The sequence below is a fragment of the Colletotrichum chrysophilum genome (genome assembly GCF_026319265.1).
Source record: "Colletotrichum chrysophilum strain AFK26 chromosome Unknown scaffold_64, whole genome shotgun sequence".
Taxonomy (NCBI): Eukaryota; Fungi; Ascomycota; class Sordariomycetes; order Glomerellales; family Glomerellaceae; genus Colletotrichum; species Colletotrichum chrysophilum.
The window spans coordinates 153839-173962 of record NW_026517351.1 but is presented as its reverse complement, the minus strand read 5'-3'; the positions used below and the strand labels follow the sequence as shown (position 1 = coordinate 173962).

At 54.0% G+C, this 20124-nt stretch overlaps 6 protein-coding genes and 1 non-coding gene across 7 annotated transcripts; 3 read left to right on the top strand and 4 right to left on the bottom strand.

The window, feature by feature from the left end:
* Positions 1–493: 493 nt before the first annotated feature.
* Positions 494–1582, bottom strand: COL26b_007760 (uncharacterized protein; the record flags this gene model as incomplete). The annotated part of the gene is made up of 3 exons (XM_053180544.1): positions 494–1038; positions 1096–1344; positions 1399–1582. 3 exons carry the CDS (start codon positions 1580–1582, stop codon positions 494–496), a joined length of 978 nt encoding a protein of 325 aa, XP_053035537.1.
* Positions 1583–2977: 1395 nt separating this feature from the next.
* On the top strand, positions 2978–5885 carry COL26b_007759 (uncharacterized protein; the record flags this gene model as incomplete). Its single annotated transcript, XM_053180543.1, has 7 exons — positions 2978–3071; positions 3126–3852; positions 3907–4064; positions 4116–4479; positions 4525–4875; positions 4935–5575; positions 5632–5885. The coding sequence occupies 7 exons, from the start codon at positions 2978–2980 to the stop codon at positions 5883–5885; spliced, it is 2589 nt and encodes an 862-aa protein (XP_053035536.1).
* A 374-nt stretch (positions 5886–6259) lies between these two features.
* On the top strand, positions 6260–6340 carry COL26b_007758. Its single transcript has one exon. It is a non-coding gene; the product is annotated as a tRNA-Gly (tRNA).
* Positions 6341–6441: 101 nt separating this feature from the next.
* On the bottom strand, positions 6442–8862 carry COL26b_007757 (uncharacterized protein; the record flags this gene model as incomplete). The annotated part of the gene is made up of 1 exon (XM_053180542.1): positions 6442–8862. The coding sequence occupies one exon, from the start codon at positions 8860–8862 to the stop codon at positions 6442–6444; it is 2421 nt and encodes an 806-aa protein (XP_053035535.1).
* A 1846-nt stretch (positions 8863–10708) lies between these two features.
* COL26b_007756 (uncharacterized protein) lies at positions 10709–12893 on the bottom strand (the record flags this gene model as incomplete). Its single annotated transcript, XM_053180541.1, has 4 exons — positions 10709–11952; positions 12026–12109; positions 12169–12746; positions 12886–12893. 4 exons carry the CDS (start codon positions 12891–12893, stop codon positions 10709–10711), a joined length of 1914 nt encoding a protein of 637 aa, XP_053035534.1.
* A 1596-nt stretch (positions 12894–14489) lies between these two features.
* Positions 14490–14786, bottom strand: COL26b_007755 (uncharacterized protein; the record flags this gene model as incomplete). Its single annotated transcript, XM_053180540.1, is given in 2 exon segments — positions 14490–14640; positions 14656–14786. 2 exon segments carry the CDS (start codon positions 14784–14786, stop codon positions 14490–14492), a joined length of 282 nt encoding a protein of 93 aa, XP_053035533.1.
* An 848-nt stretch (positions 14787–15634) lies between these two features.
* COL26b_007754 (uncharacterized protein) lies at positions 15635–17056 on the top strand (the record flags this gene model as incomplete). The annotated part of the gene is made up of 1 exon (XM_053180539.1): positions 15635–17056. One exon carries the CDS (start codon positions 15635–15637, stop codon positions 17054–17056), a length of 1422 nt encoding a protein of 473 aa, XP_053035532.1.
* Positions 17057–20124: the final 3068 nt, after the last annotated feature.

The following is a 20124-nucleotide window of genomic DNA, read 5'->3' as shown; positions in this document are numbered from 1 at the left end:
GCCGACCGAAGGAAGATGCTACGTTAGATTTCAAGCAATCAGCACCCCAGATACATAACACAGCTAGGGTATTTCTGCATGAGTTTCAAACTGCTTATGTATTGTTCCTACCACAAGACCTTGGACCATTACGACGAGGGCGACAAGTAGTGGATCTGCTCTTTAGCTGAGAGCCTGAGCTGCACAGATTGAAGCACAAGCAGGTATTCTTGGTGTTCTCCTTTCAACCTCAAGCTTTCATTTATGTTATCATACAGTCTATTTTATACAAGCCGGCCATGTCATGCGCTGTTGTTTCATGTGCTCGAGCACCCAGCCATATACCCATTTCCCATCCAGCCCGAATTACAAATGAAAATGCCCGTCGACAGAAAATCACGACGCTCATCGCCCACCGGTCGGCTCATATGCCCATTCCCTCCAGTCTTCGGTCGACACCCGAAGCTCTACTGCTGAGTCTGCGAGAAGCTCACCCCGTTTTTGCTGAGTCTCTTCACCTCCGAAAGTCTCCCTGGGTACCGTGATACGGCTCGTAGGGGCTCGGTGGTCCTTGATGCTGTTGCTGTTGGTACTTGGGTTGCTGATATTGGCCGCTCTCCATCAAGTAACCCTCGGACAGAACTTCTGAGCTTGACACCTGCTTGAGGCTGGTGTCACGGTTGTTGATGACGCGACTGGGATGGAACCAGTTGAAGAGCACTGATGTAAGACCCATGAGAAGCGCGTCAAAGATGTAGATGTACATCTCCTTTGACTGGAGCTCTCCCTCGCTTCCTTGGACGTATTCCGCGACACGGAACAGCGATCGAACCATGATCATAAAACTGGTTCCGTAGAGAACCCAAAGGAGGCCTTTCCAAGGGGTATCAAGAGAGTATGTCTTCGGGGTCGGGTTGCGAGAAAGGCGCATATGGAAGATGAGGGTGACGACCATGAAGAAGCCGAAGAAGAGGATCTGAATACAGAGACCGCCGACAATGATGTTCTCTCCCAATTTAACGGAATCTGTGTCTTTAGCCGTTGCAAGCATACCGCCACCTATTTGAAGAAGTCAGTTTCCTAACCAGAAACGATATGTAGGGGCCTTGAACTAACCTCCGCTTTGGGCGAAGAAAGATAAGAGATCACCGAGAACGAAAACCTTGGTCAGCCACTTCGGCCTGATCAAAGAGTAGTTTCCGGCATCCAAAAGGTTGATCAAACGGCCCAAGATCATGTAAATCGATGCAGCGAACAGGGCTGGTCCTAGCAGGAGAAGAATGGACTGGATGATGTAGGGATTCTTGGTGTAGTCCGGTGCTTCTTGTGCAGACATAGCGCGACCGACATAACCAATGGCCTCAACTGGTCCGCATTAGCCAAGCTCCAACTCACTGGATATTTGACATGGCAACTTACAGAGACATCCTATCACGAAGGGGATGAAATACCATGTTCGGGCTCGCACCAGCTGCCAAATGTGCAAGAGCCCCGAAAGACCGAATACTCCAATGAAAATAACAGCTGCTACCATGGACGGCTCATAGTGGTAGAAAACGAAGCCCTTCGACGCACCCTCTGTTGTTGTACTATTGTCGGCCATGGTGTCTGTCTCGGTGGGTAAGCCTGAGTCGTTGATGTAGTATTTGCGCGGTATGATTCTGTGAAAGACTGGACTCTGTGAGAAAGAAGGAGAGCAAATTGCCAACGATGGAAAAATGAGAGAGAGGAAAAAATAATGTATTTGTCGATGTTGAAGCTGATGATCTATCCACAAGTCCTTTTCATCTAGAAACTCGGGCGATATAAGTAAATACCCTCCCCCATTTTGTCCGACCCCTTTGTTGCACTGCCCGTGTTGACATGCGCGTTGTTTGTGATGCAAAACAGCCATCGATACGGCCGCCCCTTGCATACGGCAGAATTATGGACAACACTTGCAGATTTTGAGATTATACGCGGAGACCCGGTAGGGCTGAGCCTCTTCCTCCGAGCCTTCTGCTCCGGCGCCATCTTCGGAGCAAATCCGCACGGGGGCCATTGAATGCGCATCGGATACGCGTATGAAAAGACTGCCGCTTGGGGGACAAGGGTGTGCTGCTCGGGGACGCCTTACGCTACACCAAAAATGGTCTCAGGGGCAGCCTTTAGCGGTACAAAGCGAAAAGCCCGAGTTGAGGTAGGCGAATGACAAGGTGCTCCATCCGCGTATTCGTCACCGGAGCGAGCATCCCTGACAACCACGCGTTTCTCCGTGGCTCTAGAGGCCAATCATTGCCAAAGGGACCCCTAAGAATGGATCCAGTTGCTTAAAAATTAAGCATTGACGGGTTGCTGCGCATTTGATAGCGTACCGTAACAACACGCGCATCGGGGCTGTCAAACCTCATTGAGACGTAAAGGCAGCCGAATCCGCGGATGTTTGCGCGATCGCTATAAAGAGCCATCGAAAAAAGTGCGATAACACGACGATAAGAATTTTACCATGGTCTTTTTCTCTCGGCGCGGCATCCATGACGCGGCTTTACCATCTAGGAATGCCGGTGATCTAGCCTTTCTGAGGGTCCTGCTCCCCGTCGGAGGTTCATCCCACGCTGAGTCAGAGGCGCGTCGGTAGGCATTAGAGTCAATTTGAGGCTGAGGCCCCATGGAGGGGAACCAGTTCTAGAATGATGTAACAAGGTGGGATGTTAAATATTAATTAAGATCTTCGAGTCGCCTTCTTCGCGGTAGTTCTCGGCCCTCCAGCAGCCGACTTTCGCCTTTTAGAATTAACCTTTTCACTTACTGTTGTGGATGTTCTTGTTCTACTCTTCGCCTCACCTCTGCTCGGTCTTGCATTCTCTCCTTCCAGCACGAACGGCTGTACGACCAGAGACTTGCGACCAAAAGAATATTTCCGGACACCGACTAGCCGTCTACGGCTCGTTATTTTGTTACCCAAGTTTTCGAGAATCAAACCAGACTTGCCAGTATGTCGAAAAGAAATACCGTCCAGATGCTTGAGGACGACACTGTCCCTCAAGACTACCTTCCCTCCTACGAGACGGCGATGGCCGAGAGCACGAGGCAGCAGAGAAACAGCGTGAACTGTCAGTACCTATCTTCTACCAATACCCCGAGTCTGACAAACTAACGAAAAACAGCTGATGGCAGAATCGACGTGAACCTCGACTCCCGCCTCGCGACAACCCTCGCTCGCTTCGTCCCCGACTTCAAAGACCCCTCCATCGCCGCGGCAACAGCAGCCCAAGGCCCCCCTCCAGAATACGTCGAGGCAGCAGCGCGCTTCGCAGACAAGAAGAACTTCCCAGTCAAGCTCAACATCGTCATCCAGGTCGTCGGCAGTCGTGGAGACGTCCAGCCCTTCATCGCGCTTGGCAATGAGCTCCAGACGTACGGCCACCGCGTGCGCTTAGCGACCCACGATGTCTTCGATTCGTTTGTACGAAAATCGAACCTAGAGTTCTACCCCATCGGCGGCGACCCCTCCGAGTTGATGGCCTACATGGTCAAGAATCCCGGCCTGATCCCCAGCTTGAAGAGCCTGAAGGGCGGCGACATCCAGAAGAAACGCAAGATGGTCAAGGAAATGTTGGAAGGATGCTGGAAGTCGTGTATCGAACCAGACACCCTCACGGGAAGGCCGTTTGTCGCGGATGCCATCATCGCGAACCCACCTAGCTTTGCGCATGTCCATTGCGCGCAAGCATTGAGTGTGCCACTGCACTTGATGTTCACCATGCCATGGAGCAGCACGAGAGCTTTCCCCCATCCGCTGGCGAACCTGAAGTTTGGAGAGAAGGGCGTCGTTGACCAGAGCACGGCCAACTTTGTGTCCTACAGCATCGTCGAGTGGTTGACGTGGCAAGGGTAAGGAGTCAACTCCGGAGACTCTCCAAGAAGCCCGCTGACAACTTTTGGCAGTTTGGGAGACGTAATCAATGAATGGCGGAAGACGATAGATCTCGAAGAAGTACCATTCTCCGAAGGCCCAGTTCTTGCGGAGGTACAGAAGATCCCCTTTACCTATTGCTGGTCTCCAGCTTTAGTGCCGAAGCCAGAAGACTGGCCTGCTTACATTGGTACGTCTACGCTCGTTACGAATGAAAAATGATGCTAATAGAAGGTCTCAGATGTATGTGGTTTCTTCTTCCGCGAGCCACCTCAGTACACGCCTCCTCCCGACTTGGCGGAGTTCCTTGCAAAGGGTCCAACTCCGATCTACATTGGCTTCGGGAGCATCGTGATTGATCACCCCGAAGAGATGACAAAAACATTGGTTGAGGCGGTTCGTGCTACGGGCGTTCGTGCCATCATATCCAAGGGGTGGAGTAATCTCGGAGGCATCGAGGCCGACGACGTGTTCTTCCTGGGTGACTGCCCACACGAGTGGCTCTTTGCGAACGTAGCGGCAGTCTTTCATCACGGCGGTGCAGGAACAACAGCGTGTGGTCTTCTGAACGGTAGACCAACCACGATCGTGCCGTTCTTTGGAGAGTAGGTTACCCATCCAACTCGGAGAATGTCGCTAACGGACTTTAGTCAACCCTTTTGGGGAGACATGGTTGCCATCGCGGGCGCCGGACCGAAGCCAATACCACACAAGCAGCTGAATGTCGAGAATCTCTCCGAAGCCATCCGGTTTTGTCTCACGCCAGAAGCACTGGCAGCCGCTGGTGAGCTCGCGGCGAAGATGAGGACAGAAAATGGCGTAGCGACAGCGGTGAAGTCTTTCCACGCCAATCTGCCTCTCGAAGACCTTCCTTGCGACATCTTTCCGGATCAACCTGCGACGTGGGAGTACAAAAGGGGCAAGAAACACGTCAAGCTGTCCAAAAAAGCGGCCGGTATTCTCCTCGACCACCTCAAAATTGGCCAAAAGAATATGTCACCGTAAGGCTGCCCAACATTTGACCTCCACCGACACAATACTGACATCTGTAATTGCATAGACACGACACGAGAAGCATCATTATCGAGAACCGGCGATGGGACCCAGTCACCGGTGCCAGTTCAGCACTTCTTGGAGCTGCGACAGGAATGTTCAAGGGCGCAACGGACATCGTCGTCAAGCCTGTGCAAACGTACCACGAACGATCGAAGATGAAGTCGGCCGAGATGGAAGATACCATTAGCAGCGGCAGCCAGACACCGACGCGATCCGCATCCGCCAGCCTCGCTCCCCCGTCATCTGAGGCGCTTGAACGCCCACGAAGCGCGGGCCCCGGCAGTAGCAGTGGTAGCACCAGTGCTAGCGGAAGCACCACCGGCGCCGTTTTGAAAGCCTCGGCTTCGGGTGTCGGTGGCTTCTTCAAGGCTTATGGCAAATTCTACCTCGACGTGCCGCTTGCCGTGACGGACGGTCTGCGAAACGTGCCCAAGCTGTATGGAGAAAAGGTCGAGCAGCGGAAGCCGATCAACGACTGGAAGTCTGGTACCATCGAGGGAGGAAAGCACTTCGTTGTCGGTCTGAGTGAGGGTTTTGCCGACCTGTTTGTGCAGCCGTATAAGGGAGGACGTGATGGAGGCGCAGCTGGGGCGGCCTTGGGAGTCGGCAAGGGTGTTCTGAATATGGCCACCAAGACGGCATCAGGTATGTGTCAACTGGAAGCCAAAAGCTTTGCAAGTGAGACTGATATTGTGATACAGCAACATTGGGAATCGTGGCGTATCCTGGACAGGGTATCTACAAGAGCATACGAACAGCCGTTCATTCGAAGACGCGCCGCAACATTGCTGCAGCTAGACAAGCAGAAGGCGAGTACTTGGCTAGCAACAGTAACTTCGAGGTGCAGGCAGTATTACACAGATTTGATACGTTGTGCCGTATTAGCGAAGAGAAGAAAGAGAAGAAGGGACGCAAGAGTGACGAGCCGGAGCTGATGGAGAGACAGACATACTAGATACCCATAGAAGCATAGACGTAGTTTTAGAAAAGCAAGAGCCAACTCATTTATACCACCTATTCCACATCAAAAAGATGTCGGATGGCTTTTTCAACTTTTTCAAGTGTCGTACTTCGCACAACATAACTAACGCTATCTAACACAAGGCTTAAACGTGGTGCTAGATAGAGAGAGGCGATTGCTCCTCTGGAGAGTAACTGACCTTTACACGTGGTTAAGCCTTATCCTAAGATGAACGAATATGAAAAAGACGACATCTCCGACGTAAGGGTCATACGAGAATAGGGAAACGAGGTTGTGGTAAAGACAGGGGACAGAGCATGGCATGGAGGTACTGAAGTTAGATTTCGAGTCCTCTGGACATCTTATCAGCGCCGATGGTTTAGTGGTAAAATTCTCCGTTGCCATCCTGCAGCGTCGGGGAGCCGGGGGTTCGATTCCCCCTCGGCGCAACCTTTTGCTCTCATCGAGTAAATTCTTTTTGCATATCGCACTTTGAAGCATGGGAGAAACAATGTCGCCCAATTGGGCGCACGCGGTTGAGGTTCGCTAATTACACATACAGCACTTTGAAGACCCAGCCAAACTGGTCCGCATTAATGAGCGCTTCATCAACCTTCACCTTCAACACCTTCTCATCGCCAGAACCCGAAGTCTCCCACTCCAATTTGTCGCCGCCTTCGACGTCAAGCAGACTCACAATGTCGCCCTCGACAATGGGGATCGGCGCGCTGATGGAGACCCACCCGTCGACGCCCACGGGCTTCTCCAAGAAAATGGTGTAAAACGCGTCCTCCGTCTGCGTGAACCTCACGTCCGGACCTCCGACAATCTCGCTCTGCACGAACCAGTACGTCGTGTTGAAAATCGCCTCCTCGTGCGCCTTGATCCACTTCCCTGCCTCACGCAGGTTGTCCATCTCAGCCTGCACGATGGTGCCGTCCGCCCTGGGCCCGATGTCAAGCAGGAAGTTGCCGTTCTTCGACACCATGTCGACGAGCGAGTACACGATCGTGGTCGCGTTCATGTACTCCTCGGGCTTTGTCGCGCGGTTGTATCCGTACGAGTAGGGGTCCATGCCCCGGTTTGACTCCCACTTGCGTCGTTGCGCGGACGCGAAGGTCTGGTACTCGGGCGTGTCGAAATCCGCCGCCTCGGCGATGCCGCACCGCGAGTTGATGGCGACCTGGCGGCCTTCCGCGCGCGCCTTGTTCCACCACTCCGCTGCGAAGCCTGCTGTGCCGTTGGCCGCGCCGCAGTCGCACCACATGATGTCGGTGCCGTAGTCGTACGCGAGCGTCTCCATCTGAGGGACCATCAAGTCGGCGATGAAGTCCCCGACAGGTACGTGTCCGGTGTACGGCTCCTTCTCTCCGGTATATGGGTTCGACGCGAGGACACCGGGCCAGGAGACTGCTGAAGGAGTCGGGAACTGCACGAAGCCATATGGACCAAAGTCCGGGTTGAACCACTCCGGGAGCGAGAAGTATGTGCCTCGCTTGAGAGAAGGCTGGTATGTCTCCGCTGCATCGAAAAGCTCTTTCAGGAGGTCACGCTTCGGGCCGTAGTGAATGGACGAGCGGTTGGAGGTCTCGCCTGCGTCGAAGATGGCAAAGCCGTCGTGGTGCTTGGTCGTGATGACAAAGTACTTGGCTCCCGCGTCGGCAAAGAGGTCGACCCATTCCTTGGCATCGAAGTTGGACGCGTTGAACTCGGGGAACGTGTCGTCGTAGGCCCAGTCAGGGCCGTACGTGTCGAGGCGGTATCCATAGAAGTTGGACCGGTCGCCTTCGGGATGGTGCGTCGAATACCACCAGAACCACTCGGCATAGCTCTCGTACGGAGTCGAGTTGCCCCAGCCGGTGACCGAGTACGGGCCCCAGTGGATGAAGATACCATACTTGGCCTCGTCGAACCAATCTGGACTCTCGTGTTTGGACAGGCTCTCGAGGTCAGAGGTCCACTCAGTCAAGCCGATCTCGACACCCTCAACCGAGGTGGTCTTCTTTGACATGCCATCGCTGATCTCGACAGCGGCTTTGGTCGGCCCGCTGGAAGAGCCCTCCACACCGACGACGACCACCTTCTGGTCGCCAGGGCAGAGACGCTTGAGATGTCCAGCGCTCACGGTGGTGAATCCGTCGCCAGAGACAGTGACGTTCAGGCCAGCGCCAGCTACGCACTTCGATCCGGCATTGTTCACGGTGACCTCGACCACCTGTGTCCCGTTTCCGGTCCACTTCTGCGTCGGTCGCACCGATTGTACGCTTACATCGGAGGACTGCCACAGCGAGATGGCAAAGACGTGCAGTCTTCCCTCGGTCGCGTTATTCTTTGTCGGCAGCGTGATGGAGCTCAGCGTTTTCCCAGCCGGCAAAGCTGTGGTCCGCTCGAAGATGTGCGACGAGTTGAAATCGGAGCCATTGGAGGTGAAGCGACTCGGGAAGATGATCTCGCCCCGGTTGATTGTCAGGAAGCTGAACCAGTTGAGCGTACGGAGTTCAAACTCGGACGTGGTGTTGTCGGAGTAGGTGAACGACACGTTCCCGCTGACGGTGGCGCCCTCAACATCTCCCGCGACGAGGAAAGAGGCGGAGAAGTAGGATGCCGCCGGGACGGTGATCTTCTGACCGGTGCAGATCAGATTGTCCGGGTCGGTTGGCCCGGTGTATCCAGGGAAGCCGTACTCGACGCCCGTATCGGTGGAGGTGAAGCCGGGCCCGACGGAGGGCTCAGGGAAGGATTGGTTCAAGGCATCGAAGGACGCTTCGCCGGGCTTGGTACCGAAGGCCTTGTTGTTGAATAACGATGAGAGGTCGAGAGGAACAGATTTCTTTTCACTGTCAACAATCCGCGTCACGAAAAAAGGGCGGTGGCTACTTACTCCTTCGGGGGACGATGAATTGGTCGCCCCGATCGCGAAACCGGCCAACGCCAGCAGCGGGAAAACATTGAAGCCACCAAAACTCTTCATTTTGGAGTATCGCGACGTCCTCCAGCAGCTTCAATTGCTCTACGGAAGCAGCGCAACACCGCGCGCCTCATTGCCGAGGAAGCTCGCCATTCTTAATGACCGGCCCCAGCCTCTCGCAGAGCTCCAGCGGGGAAATCTGGTGATCATCCCTCATCAGGTGCATCACCCCTCAGTTCATCCAACATATCGCTAATGTCGACTCAGAATGGAACGGTAACATTCCCCAACACGATGTCCACTATTCATGTCACCATCAACAGCCGGTGCATTTGGGGTTGCTAGGCAGTGAGGGGCACCACTGATAAGACTGGTCAGAGTTGGAGATAGCCCAGCTGGCCGGGACGTCATCGCGACAGGGGTCAGCAGCTTTTCGTATCAATTGAACACTTCTGCAAGGTACGTTATCGCTCTGGTGGTAGAATACCGGTCGCCGAAGCCGGCGTGTCTTCTTCACCTTTTAGCAGTTCTCTCTTTCATTTCCACCTCAATTGCTATCCATCCGTGAGGCGGGCGGGCATCATTGACCGATCTCACGACACCACCATCGCCAGCGAAATGCAGGGCTGTCTGCAGAGTTTTCGAAACAGCTGCGGCCTCTTCTCAAGAACGAACTTTACTGTGAGACTCATTGCGTGCTCGAGCTTGGCAGAAACACTGCACCAAGGCACAGACTGCTCACGTCAACAAGACGTGCATGGGCTTAGACTTTTCCCCCTCTCATGCTTTGATTCTGTCATTCGCAAAAGCCTTTGCAACCTGTCATTCTTGCCATGTTGGAGTCAAATGGCCCACAGACATCACGAGGGCGTCGTTCTCTTCGGGGGATCGAAAGTTCGATTGGCTACCGAGTTGGTGCGGCCAAAGCCAGTAATTGACTGATATTTCAATATTGGCATCCAATCTCCCGAGAATGGCGGAATGGAAATCGCACCACATCTCATTGATCGAATGCCTTCCGCGGCTCCCACTTGACAACACTCCTCTCAATTACCTGATTGGGTAAATCATGAAGTCCGGCAGACTTTCTCCTGATTCTTCACGCACACCTGCTTTATCCGGAAACGTCATGGAGATAACAACCGTGCCAGCTGTCAGGAGGCCAGCGTCTGGCCTGGCCATGGCGATAGTTTGCGCTGTTTCGGTCTCGCTCCTGCAGGGGCTGCAAGTGCGGCTCTCTGACTCTGCGCTGATCACTGGTGCGAAAAAAAGCCCAGACTACGAGCCACCGGATGGGATCGACCGTAGTACGGACGATGATTTGGAAGGGCGACTACTGTCTCGACTAGTGGCAAAGGCGGCCCGAGACTCGACTCGGTCTCTCTTTCCGGGTGTTTGGCGATGTTGACCCTGCAGACGTCACAATTGTCATGTCGGCTTGTCAGCCGAGGATCCACGCGATAGAATTGATTTGCCGACGCGCTTGTGGAAAGACCCTTATTGTTTCTTCGGAAGATGCCTAGTGGCAGGTTGAAGATGTCTAATGCCACGGAATGAAGAGCCGTCGCTGGAAACCGAGAGACGTGTTTTCAAGGGCTGTGAATATTTTCCGCGGGTTAATTCAAGTCGGAGTCGACGTGTTGGGGCCAGGATATCCCCTCACATGTGGATGTCAGAATGTGGATGTCAGAATTGAAGATTCACAGAAGAAGGATCATACGATAATATCACTTCCAGGATCACCCAGAGGCAGGAAAATGATGGTGTTCACCAAGAACGCTTTCTATTGAGTATTTTTGAATCCCCTCAAGGCCGTCTTAGCTTGCCCTGCACGCGCCCGACCGAGGGTACTATGATGAAAAGAATACACATCGAATATTATTCGCCATGCTACCCAAAAGTTTACCCCTTAGAAATGCACACCACCGAGGCGTCGTCTCACCGGAAACGACCGTCTCCTCTTCGTCATCTCCTTTTGCTGCTCCGCCGACTTCTGCTGCGCGACGAAGTTGGTCATCATCTCCCACGTCGCCATGGTGCCGCCGTTCTTCTTGTTCTCCGCCATCGCCATCAGGTCCGCCATCTTCATCTCGAAACCCATGGCGCCGGTGGGGGGAACTTGAGGAGCTTCTTGTCTGCGAGCGGGACGGCCGGGCTGAGGGGGAGGCGAGCCGGTGATGGCACCGCCGCCGGGGCCGGGCTGGTTGCCGGTGATGGCGCCGCCGGTGGGAGGGCCGTTAGGCTTGGGCTGCGCGGCGGGGGGAGCGGCAGGAGCGGGAGCAGCGGCAGGGGGCTGGGCAGCCGGAACAGCAGGAGCAGGGGCGGGCACAGCGGGAGCAGGAGGCGTCGCAGGTCTGGGTTCTTGCTGGGGAGCGGGCTGTTGGGGAGCAGGCGCAGGCTGCTGAGGACGAGGCTCGGCCGCGGGCGCCGCTGGTTGAGGCTGCTGTTGCGGCTCCGCGGCAGGCTGCTGGGGCTGAGCCGGGGTGGCCGGTCGAGGAGTCTGCGGCTGGGATGTCTGGGGTTGACCGAGGCCGCCCTGCTGGGGTTGGCCACCGAGACCACCCTGTTGAGGTTGACCAGTGATACCACCTCCCTGCTGAGGAGCCGGCTGAGGCTGGGTTCCAACGGGAGTTCCACCGACCATCATGGTGAGAATGAACTCACCGTCGATCTGGCCAACGGGCACGGCGATGCGAGCATTCTCTCGGTCGAGGAGGACTTGGGCGTTGATGGGGCTAAAGGTCTGAGCGAGCAGAAGCTGGGTCGCAGCGGGGATGGCCGGGCCAGCCGCGTTAGGGTTTCCGTTGTTACCCTGAGGCGGGTTGTTTCCGTTGCCCTGGGGAGGTTGGTTCGTGTTTCCTCCGTTGTTACCTCCCTGGTTACCTTGATTAGGGTTTCCAGCAGCGGGAGAAGCACCAATAGCAGTTCCAGCGCCATTAGGACTGGCGCCGTTTTGGGGCTGTCCGTTAGGCTCGTTGGAAGCAGTGCCGTTGTTGGCTTCATTGTTCTGACGCTTCTGGCGAGGAGCTTGAAGTCCACCGGTAGCGCCGCCAGGGTTCTGGAGAACGGGACGCTGGGCAATGCCAAGCGTGATGGATGACTGGGGCGAAGCGCCCGCGCGCATGGCCATAGCCATGAGTCGGTCAACATTGACTGTTTCAGGTCCCGGTAAGTCGGAATTCCATGAAGAGAAATAAGCTTTTTGGCTCATTTGGGCTAGACTTACGCGGCATCTGGACGACGGCGGTCATCTGGTTGAGGCTAGGAACGACACCAGCCAAATTGCTGGTGACGAGATAGCGGTAGTTGTCTGTGGTGTTCGCGTTAGCTTCCGCGACTTGACGTGTAAGTCTCGTCCAGATGGCTTACTGATGGACATGATGCCGTTGGTGACCATGTCGGTGCTGATACCGTTGACGACATCGGTCTTGATGCTCATCGGCTGGCTCGCCCGGATGGACATGCGGAACCCGTCGGTGAACTCTGCTTCTTGGATGCCAGATCCAGCGATAGTGACGGGCTGGCCGAACGGGGTGAGGGACGTGCCGAGCTCGGAAGTCTGACGGCCAACGGCGACGTACTCGCCGTCGATCGTGTTCATCTTGACCATGCGGACGGTCGCATCGGTGATGTTGACACTCTTGATGCTCTCCTGAATAATCCAAGCCTGACGGTCTCGAGAAAGCATCGCGACGTAAGTGTTGTCGGCGGTCACACCAGCTTGTTGCAGCATGTTCTGGTCAATGGGCAGCTCGATCTGAGCGCCCACCAGGTCGGTGGCTCCATTCGTTTGAATGGTGAAGGAGTTGCGCGAGAGCTGAACGAACGGCTGTCCCGTCGAGCCGACGACATGGCTTGCCGGGAGCGGGTTGGGGTTCTGGTTGACGATGACTTGACGTTGCGTCTGGGAGAATGTCTCAATCTTGGAGTTGTCGGGGAACACAAGTCTGTTCAATCGCATCTAGTGATGCCATGTTAGTGCAACCCCATGGTGATGAGGCGGGGCCATCATCATCAATCATCGTCAACACCATGACCCAACCCACGACTGACTTGATGATGCACACCCAAAGGTTAATAACTTACATCCCCATTGAGATTAATGACTTGATTGAATTGCGCCTGTTGATCTTGAGCAACGACCGGACAGCTAAGCCTCAAGCCAACAAGCAGAAAAGAAAGTGAAAACTTCATGAGCGTCATTATGATTAGCGAGGGTCAACCACCGGGGCTGTTAACAAAACAAAAAGGGAAAAAAGAAAAAGAGGAGGATGACAAGGGAAGGGAAAGAGAGACACCGTTACTAAACCCACGGGTCCTAGGGGGAAGATGTTTGTATAGCGGAACGACCAACTCAAGGGATCATCAGCATTCAGACGAGGGCCAAGTAAGCTTAATGCCTTCGGGAAGGGATGCGGCTACCGACTTGGATATATGGCAAGGAAGATAAGACATTACGGTGACATGCCACATGGCGGCTCAGCCGGCAGAGTCTCATAGACAGTCGGGCGGTCGGACGCCCAGAGGAGCGCCCAGCCGAAGAGGAGTCGCATCCGCCAATCGCATGACTTGGCTGGAGGGAATCGAGCCAGTGCCACTGCGGCAGACGCCGCTCCCAGCCTCTTCCGGCCGCACAATCGTTGATGCTGATGTCTATGCCTCCTGGCCGAGAAGAAGGTGTATGGGGGCATCCATCGGGCTTAATCATCGGACCATGGCACTTCCGACGGTGCGATGGGGCGGGTCTGACTGATCCTGCTGCCGAGGAGGAAGGACAGGAGACGTCAAGACAAGAGGCGCCCTCGTTCACAGGCTGAAAGAAAGGACGCAGCCGAATGAGGCAGATGGAGAGGCGAAGTGCAGTCACAAGAAAGATCGAGACCAGGGTCCCTCGGTTTCGTACCCAAGCGCGACGGTGTGAGGTGAGTTTCGTCGTTTCGAGCCCGGTCGCGTGGGGTTTCATCAGATGAGGCCGGGCGGGATGAGGATGCAAACGTGACTATGCAATGGGGCCTTACATACGCAGCTGGCTGTGGTGTCTCTCTCTTTCCCGCACTCGCTCATGTAAAAGGCCACCGTCCTAAGCATCCATGTGCAGTCCTCAGTACGACGCAATAGTTGAGGGGGCGATCATCATAATAAACGACGGATCCTTGGCTCCCGGTCCGCCGTTTTGATCTTCTTTGCCAAGTCAAAGTGGAGAGGATTTTCGTTTCGTCGCGGCTGATGTGCGACCTGGAAGAAATGCTTGGCAAATGCTTGTCCACGGGCGGCTCTGCGTCTGTGTCTTGCAGCTCTCTGCGTTTACCTCAAGTCATAGAATGACCTGCTATAGCCCTCCTCTCCCCTCCCGCCCAACGCCTGTTGGCCTTCATCGTCACCTTACCCTTCACCCACCTTCCGACTCTTTGGAAACTGGCCCTTGCTTTTCTTTTTCCTTGGGATTTCTTGGGACTTGTTTGTGTCGTCATCAGAAACTTCATAGCACGAGTAAAAATGTGTCTTGCCTTGTTCGGTTTCGCTGGGCAACAGCCTAGTCCGTTACAGGCCGCCGGGCCGTCTGTGCAACATTTTGCGTTGTAACACCTGGTGGTGATCTGTCCTCGAGGGTGTCGTTCATCAGCAAGGTTGGGAGAATTTGGCATCACGTAGCCCTCTTGCCTCTTTTCTGCTGCCTCGTATTCCGTCATTCACTTGGCGACGTCCAATCCCATGGGGGCCACCACACCAACAGAGTTGACGAGAACGGATTTCGAGTGGGAGGCCAAGTCCGCCTTGCCACCGGAAGTGCCGTTCTGAGGAGAACAGGATAGTGCCAGTTCGTCGAGCAACATGAAGCATCTGTTCTTTACAGACTTTACGAGACAGATGACAGCCATCTTGTTTTTCCCCCTCTTCCTCTTCTCAAGTGAGCGAGGTGTGGTGTTGACTCGATCAGTCTGGCCTGACCACTCTGTCCAATGAGCCTTGGCGCCGTTCTTCTTCATGATCGCCAAATGGCTCTTGCGCCCACCCGGGCAAAATCTCCGACTGGGCATTTGCGGCAGACAAACCGCGAACCCCCCTGATGACTCCATCTGGGTCTCAACCTCTCCCATCCTTGTCGTGCTCACATAATGCTTCGTCTATGATCCTCCCCAGGTCGCCCCAGGTCTTCCATCCACACTGACCCCCATGCTTTGCTCGATACCCTCAGTCCCCAAGCCATCCCATTGGCCGTGAGGCTCTGCTCGTCTTTTCTTAGAACCATGATTAGCTAAAGAATTCTGCTTTGTCTGCTTTGCTTAAACCAGCTCCCCTGCCACCCACGCCTTGGCGTTGCAACACATTGTTCTTGGCCGCGACATCTCGTCTGCTTCGAACGCATCCATCACGACTCCCCAAGCGCGGAGATGCGCCTGATCTCTCCCAAGAACCCCTCACCCATGACTCTCTTCAGACCAATATTTCGTCCAACGCGCCAAGCACAGTCTCAATTGTTCCATCTTCAACCACATCTTTCTGCTTGCGGGCATTTGATATAAGTCCTTCCACCTTCCTGTTCGTCCTCCCACGTTTCCGGGCCGGTGAACTCTTTCCGATCTCTGTCGCGTTATCTCTCCCCCATCTCACCTAATCAACCTTCTCTTCTTTTCCTTTTGTGTCAGCGAATGGTCGGACGCCTTTGGAAGGCCCACCACTCGATCACTTTCCTTCAGTGGCGGCCACCCACACTATTACTCACCTTATCATTATTTCGCCTTCGCATCTTACCGTCTTTTCTTAGTGCGTGTGTTGCTTTCTTCGTCCACTCGAGCTAGTCTTTAGTATCCACGACTTCAACAACACCGCCATAATGCAGTATTCGGTCATTTTCTTCTTCGTCGCTTCTTTCCTGTCTGCCTGTGTCTTCGCCTTGCCGACTGCTAGCTCAGCGGAAGGCGGAGCGGTGGATAGGAACTCACGGTATCTCGCTCGGGGCGTCAGACGCCTGGAGACTCGTCAACAAGCTGGAGCCAGCCAAGGTGCGAACAACACCGCCGCCGGTCGCAATGGTGTCTCGGACGCTCAGGTCATGAACGCCGTCATGTCCTGGATGCAGGATACCGGCAAGGTCACGAAGTTCCTGAACAGTGCCACCTCCTTCACTGGCGCCGAGTTCACCAAGCAAGCCACGATTGCGCTCAACGCGGAGATTGACGAGCTCAACCACAAGATGGTTCTCGACGCTGCGCTCACGGGCATGGATATGGTCGCGCAAGCCAACAATGTCCTCGCTACCCAAGGCACCTTCCAGCAAGTCGTCGACACCCTGCAGTCAATGGTTACCAACGGTCCCGACACCGCGCAGAAGGATGTCAACTCTATTAACAACAACCGCTGCGTTAATGTCCTCCCCAACATCGACATGTACTTCGCTGCCGCTGGTATGCCGCAGATCCAGGCTGTTCGCCCTACCGGATGCTTGGAGGTTGAGGGCGCAAACGTGACTCCCGCTGTTCCCCCCGGCGGTGGCAACAACGCCGGTAACAACGGCGGTGCTGCTCCTGCCGCTCCTCAAGTCACCAACCCCCCGGCCGCGCAACCCGCGAACAACAACCAAAACCAGGGCAACAACAACGGTAACTCGAACCAGAACCAGAACCAAAACCAAAACCAGGGTAACAACAACGGCAACGCCAACCAGAACCAGAACCAGGGCAACAATGGCAACCAGCCCCAGAACCAGAGCAATGGTAATGGAAACGACAACACCGGCAACAACGGCAACACCAACACTGGTAACACCAACACGAACACCGGCAACCAGAATCAGAATCAGGGCACCGATGGTCAGGGCAACATTGGCAAGGGTATTGGAAATGGCAACAACGGTGGAAACCAGAACCAGAACCAGAACCAAAACCAGGGCAACAACGGCAATGCGAACACCAACACCAACACCAATACCAACCAGAACCAGAATCAGAACCAGGGTAACAATGGCAACCAAAATCAGGGCACTGGCAACCGCAACCAGAACCAGAGTCAAACCCAGGGCAACAACAACGGCGGCCAGAATCAGAACACTGGTAACCAGAATACTGGAGCTGGACGCAACAATGGCAACGGCAATGGTGTACAACCTGCTACTCTGGGCAGCAACGGCAATAACGGCAATAACGGCAATCGGGGCGGCAACGCCAACGCCGGACAGCGCCCTCAACAACAACAGCAGTCCCAAAGCCAGCCCCTTCAACCTGCCCAGTTGGGATCGCCAAGGCCTGCGAACAACTAAGGCCGGCAGCATGCCAAGAGTGGCAGTCTGCCTGACAGGTAGCTGCCCACGCGAACCCCGGGGTCCGAGACCTGAACCTACCTACGCCTGCGGGGTTGGCAAGGCAGCCCAAGACCCCCCACTCTTCGAAACTCTCGAACCCCGACTTACGCCCTCTTCAGACTTGCTTACCAAGGTCCTTCAACATATTCGACGGCGGGAACATTGGACTGGGCGACACGTGTGGCGGGCCCTATGGGGCTAATGTTACTGTGTTGGATGGTGTGTGTTTGTCTCTCTGTAAGTTGAGTTGAAGTGTCTCGGTTTCTGCATTTGGTGGGTGTGAGCAGGGGAGGGTCTTCGGCGCCTGGTGCGAATCGGTATTAGTTTGAAGGCCAGGTAAAACGTTTGGTCAAAAAATATTATTCCCTGTAACATATCATCCCGTTCTTCTTACAAAGCATTTAGAGCATTGCTGGTCTTCCATAATTGTCTGTATTAATCCCTGTTGTCGATCGGGTGGGGGGGATTGGTCGAACGAGTCACATACTTGTACATAATTGGGCAGTCTTAATTGAATCCGTGCTCGAAACTCTTCACAAACTTGCGCCATCCTTGGAATGTTTGGAATGGAATATCATGAAACGAAACGTCACCTTCTTTTCCCCTTGCCATCCAGGGGTCCCGCTTGTCGCGTCTGGCTGGAGCAACATAGAGCCGCTTGGATCCCTCGGCCGAAGCCGCCGTATCATTCGTAGATCGGCTTCCCCCATCGTCCTCGGAGAGTTGCGATTGGTTCCCTCGTCCGGACCAGGGTCGCCTTCCACAGTTTCGGGACGAAGAGAGGGGAACCATGATTATTACAGAATTGATGGTGGGCGATAGAGCCTGAGAAGGCTGAGCCCTCCCACTCTTTGCGCCAAAGTCTTGTTCGCCCCTGGATTGATCTTTTGGTTTGTGTCGCCTGACCGTCTGTCGTTCGAGGGCTCGTCACAAAATGTGACACTGTCAACTTGCCATTCGCGTCGAGCAGAAGAACACCCTTTCTCTGCCCCCCGCGTGTCTCGTACAGCCCGATCCCCGACTCGGGTTATTCGTACCTGCGACGCCGCTCAGAGTAACATCTGCCCCTGGAAATTACTCGTATATCCTTGTTCGATCGAGACATTTAAGCTTGATCCATCATGTCACCCTCTCGTAAAATGCCATCGGCCATTGGGCCCCTTATGAAATGAGACATGACAAGCACGAACGCATGATGCAGTTCTGACAGTTAACGATGAAAATTGTCAATTCGCGAACCGGTCCGATTGCTTTTCTTCTTGGAAAATAGACGGCTTTGAAATGTCAATATCTTGGCGCGTTCTAGTCCCGGGCGGCTATCGTGAATACGGGATTTGCTCCGAGAGGACTTCGGCGATGGCCATCGTCTCGGCTCCGGTGGGCACCACGTAGGATCTGCGCCATTGCGGGTCTTCGGCCCCTCGGGTAAGCTCCAGTTCTCTGACGACGATCATGTTGTGGTTCGTTTCGATAATCAACCGAGTCTGTGGGATAGACCTCGGCGCGTATATCTGATCGATAAGCTTAAGCCAAGTTACCCCTTACGGCAGATCATCTTGTTCAATAAGAGCAAGGGAAGGTGAATCCCCCGGATTATCGATGGTCTATTTCGTTCAACTGGAGCCTCGAAAGTGGGTTTTGTGTTACTCAGGATTTGGTAGATCATGTAAGGGTCCAGTGGTTTCATTTCCTTGCATTGAATATAAAAAGCCGAGAGCATCTTAGGAATGCCATCAGGAGATGCGCATCTCCGCGAAGGCGCTTCGCAAGCCTCGCTCAGAAGAGACAGCTTCCGAAGTCTGTGTCAAGATATCATGTCAGGCAGTCGGTAGCAATCATATCCTTGGCGGGATTGGAAGTGCACGTTGACCTGTTTGATCTGCAGGACACGAGCCACGGAACATTGACGAAAAAACAATTATCCTTGTCCGGCTATTGTTCTCGTAACTGTATGCGTGATTCCGCCTTGACTACATCCTGCTTCGACTGTCTGCAAATTCAAAGACTAGAAGGCTGCAGCTGCAATGAGTCCTCAAGTCAGGGTGTCTACTTGTGTTTTGTATCAAGATATTGACATTAGCAACTGCCGATTTTCACACCCGAGGGGCGCAAAGTTTCTCACAAGTATCGCAGCACATTGCGCCTCAGTAGTGCCGGTGGGAGAAACATATCTTGCAAAACCTACAAACGGTTTTGTTTACTCTCTCTGCTTGTACGTACAAATTCTACGGCTACGTTATGAGTGGCGTTCTCTCAATCGCAGTCTTGGTGCGTGCCTGAGATACCCTTCATAACACACATTGCTGTTCCTCCGAGGCATTCAATTACAGACGTGCCCCACTCCAGTCTGTCCAAGTTCAAGATAATCGAAGTGTTACCACGCACAATGTAGGCTGCTGGAGCTACAGGAGGAAGTAATCGGCATGCTGCTCATGGGCCTTGACTGAACAGCAATATGGAAATAATTTGATGTTGGTTACTTGCCGAGCTTCAGTGTATCGTCTCGCAGCTCCGAAAAGCCCCGCCTGTTCTTCATTCATAACACTTGGGCATAATTCAAGGCCAACCGAATCCTGTTTGGTAAGTATCAACATGTTCAAATGGATGAAAATATCAGAAGAAAGAACCGAGATTTTCATATTAGACAAAAGTGTGGTTCACAAATGGGGAATGAGGGACGATATTCGTGACTGGCATCTGTTCAATCAAGCACGACTACGCTGTCAAACTTGATTTACGCACCACCAATTAATTAACATCAATTAGTTGTAACTTTGGGTTTCACGGTTGAGAGTTTGGCAGCCAGCTACATCTCTAATCCAGATCTTGAAAAGACATCAGATTTTGTCCATCTTCCAATAAGTAGTCTGAAGGTGACGCGTTTTTCAACATTTTTCAACCGCGTTCGCCTTCGATGTGTCACACTTTCATTAACCAAAGCAGTCAGCGAATCAGACATCGTCAAACATTTCGGCGTCGGCCGAAATGTGGGGGCAAAACGAGCGGAAGTGGGACTCCCAGCTTTG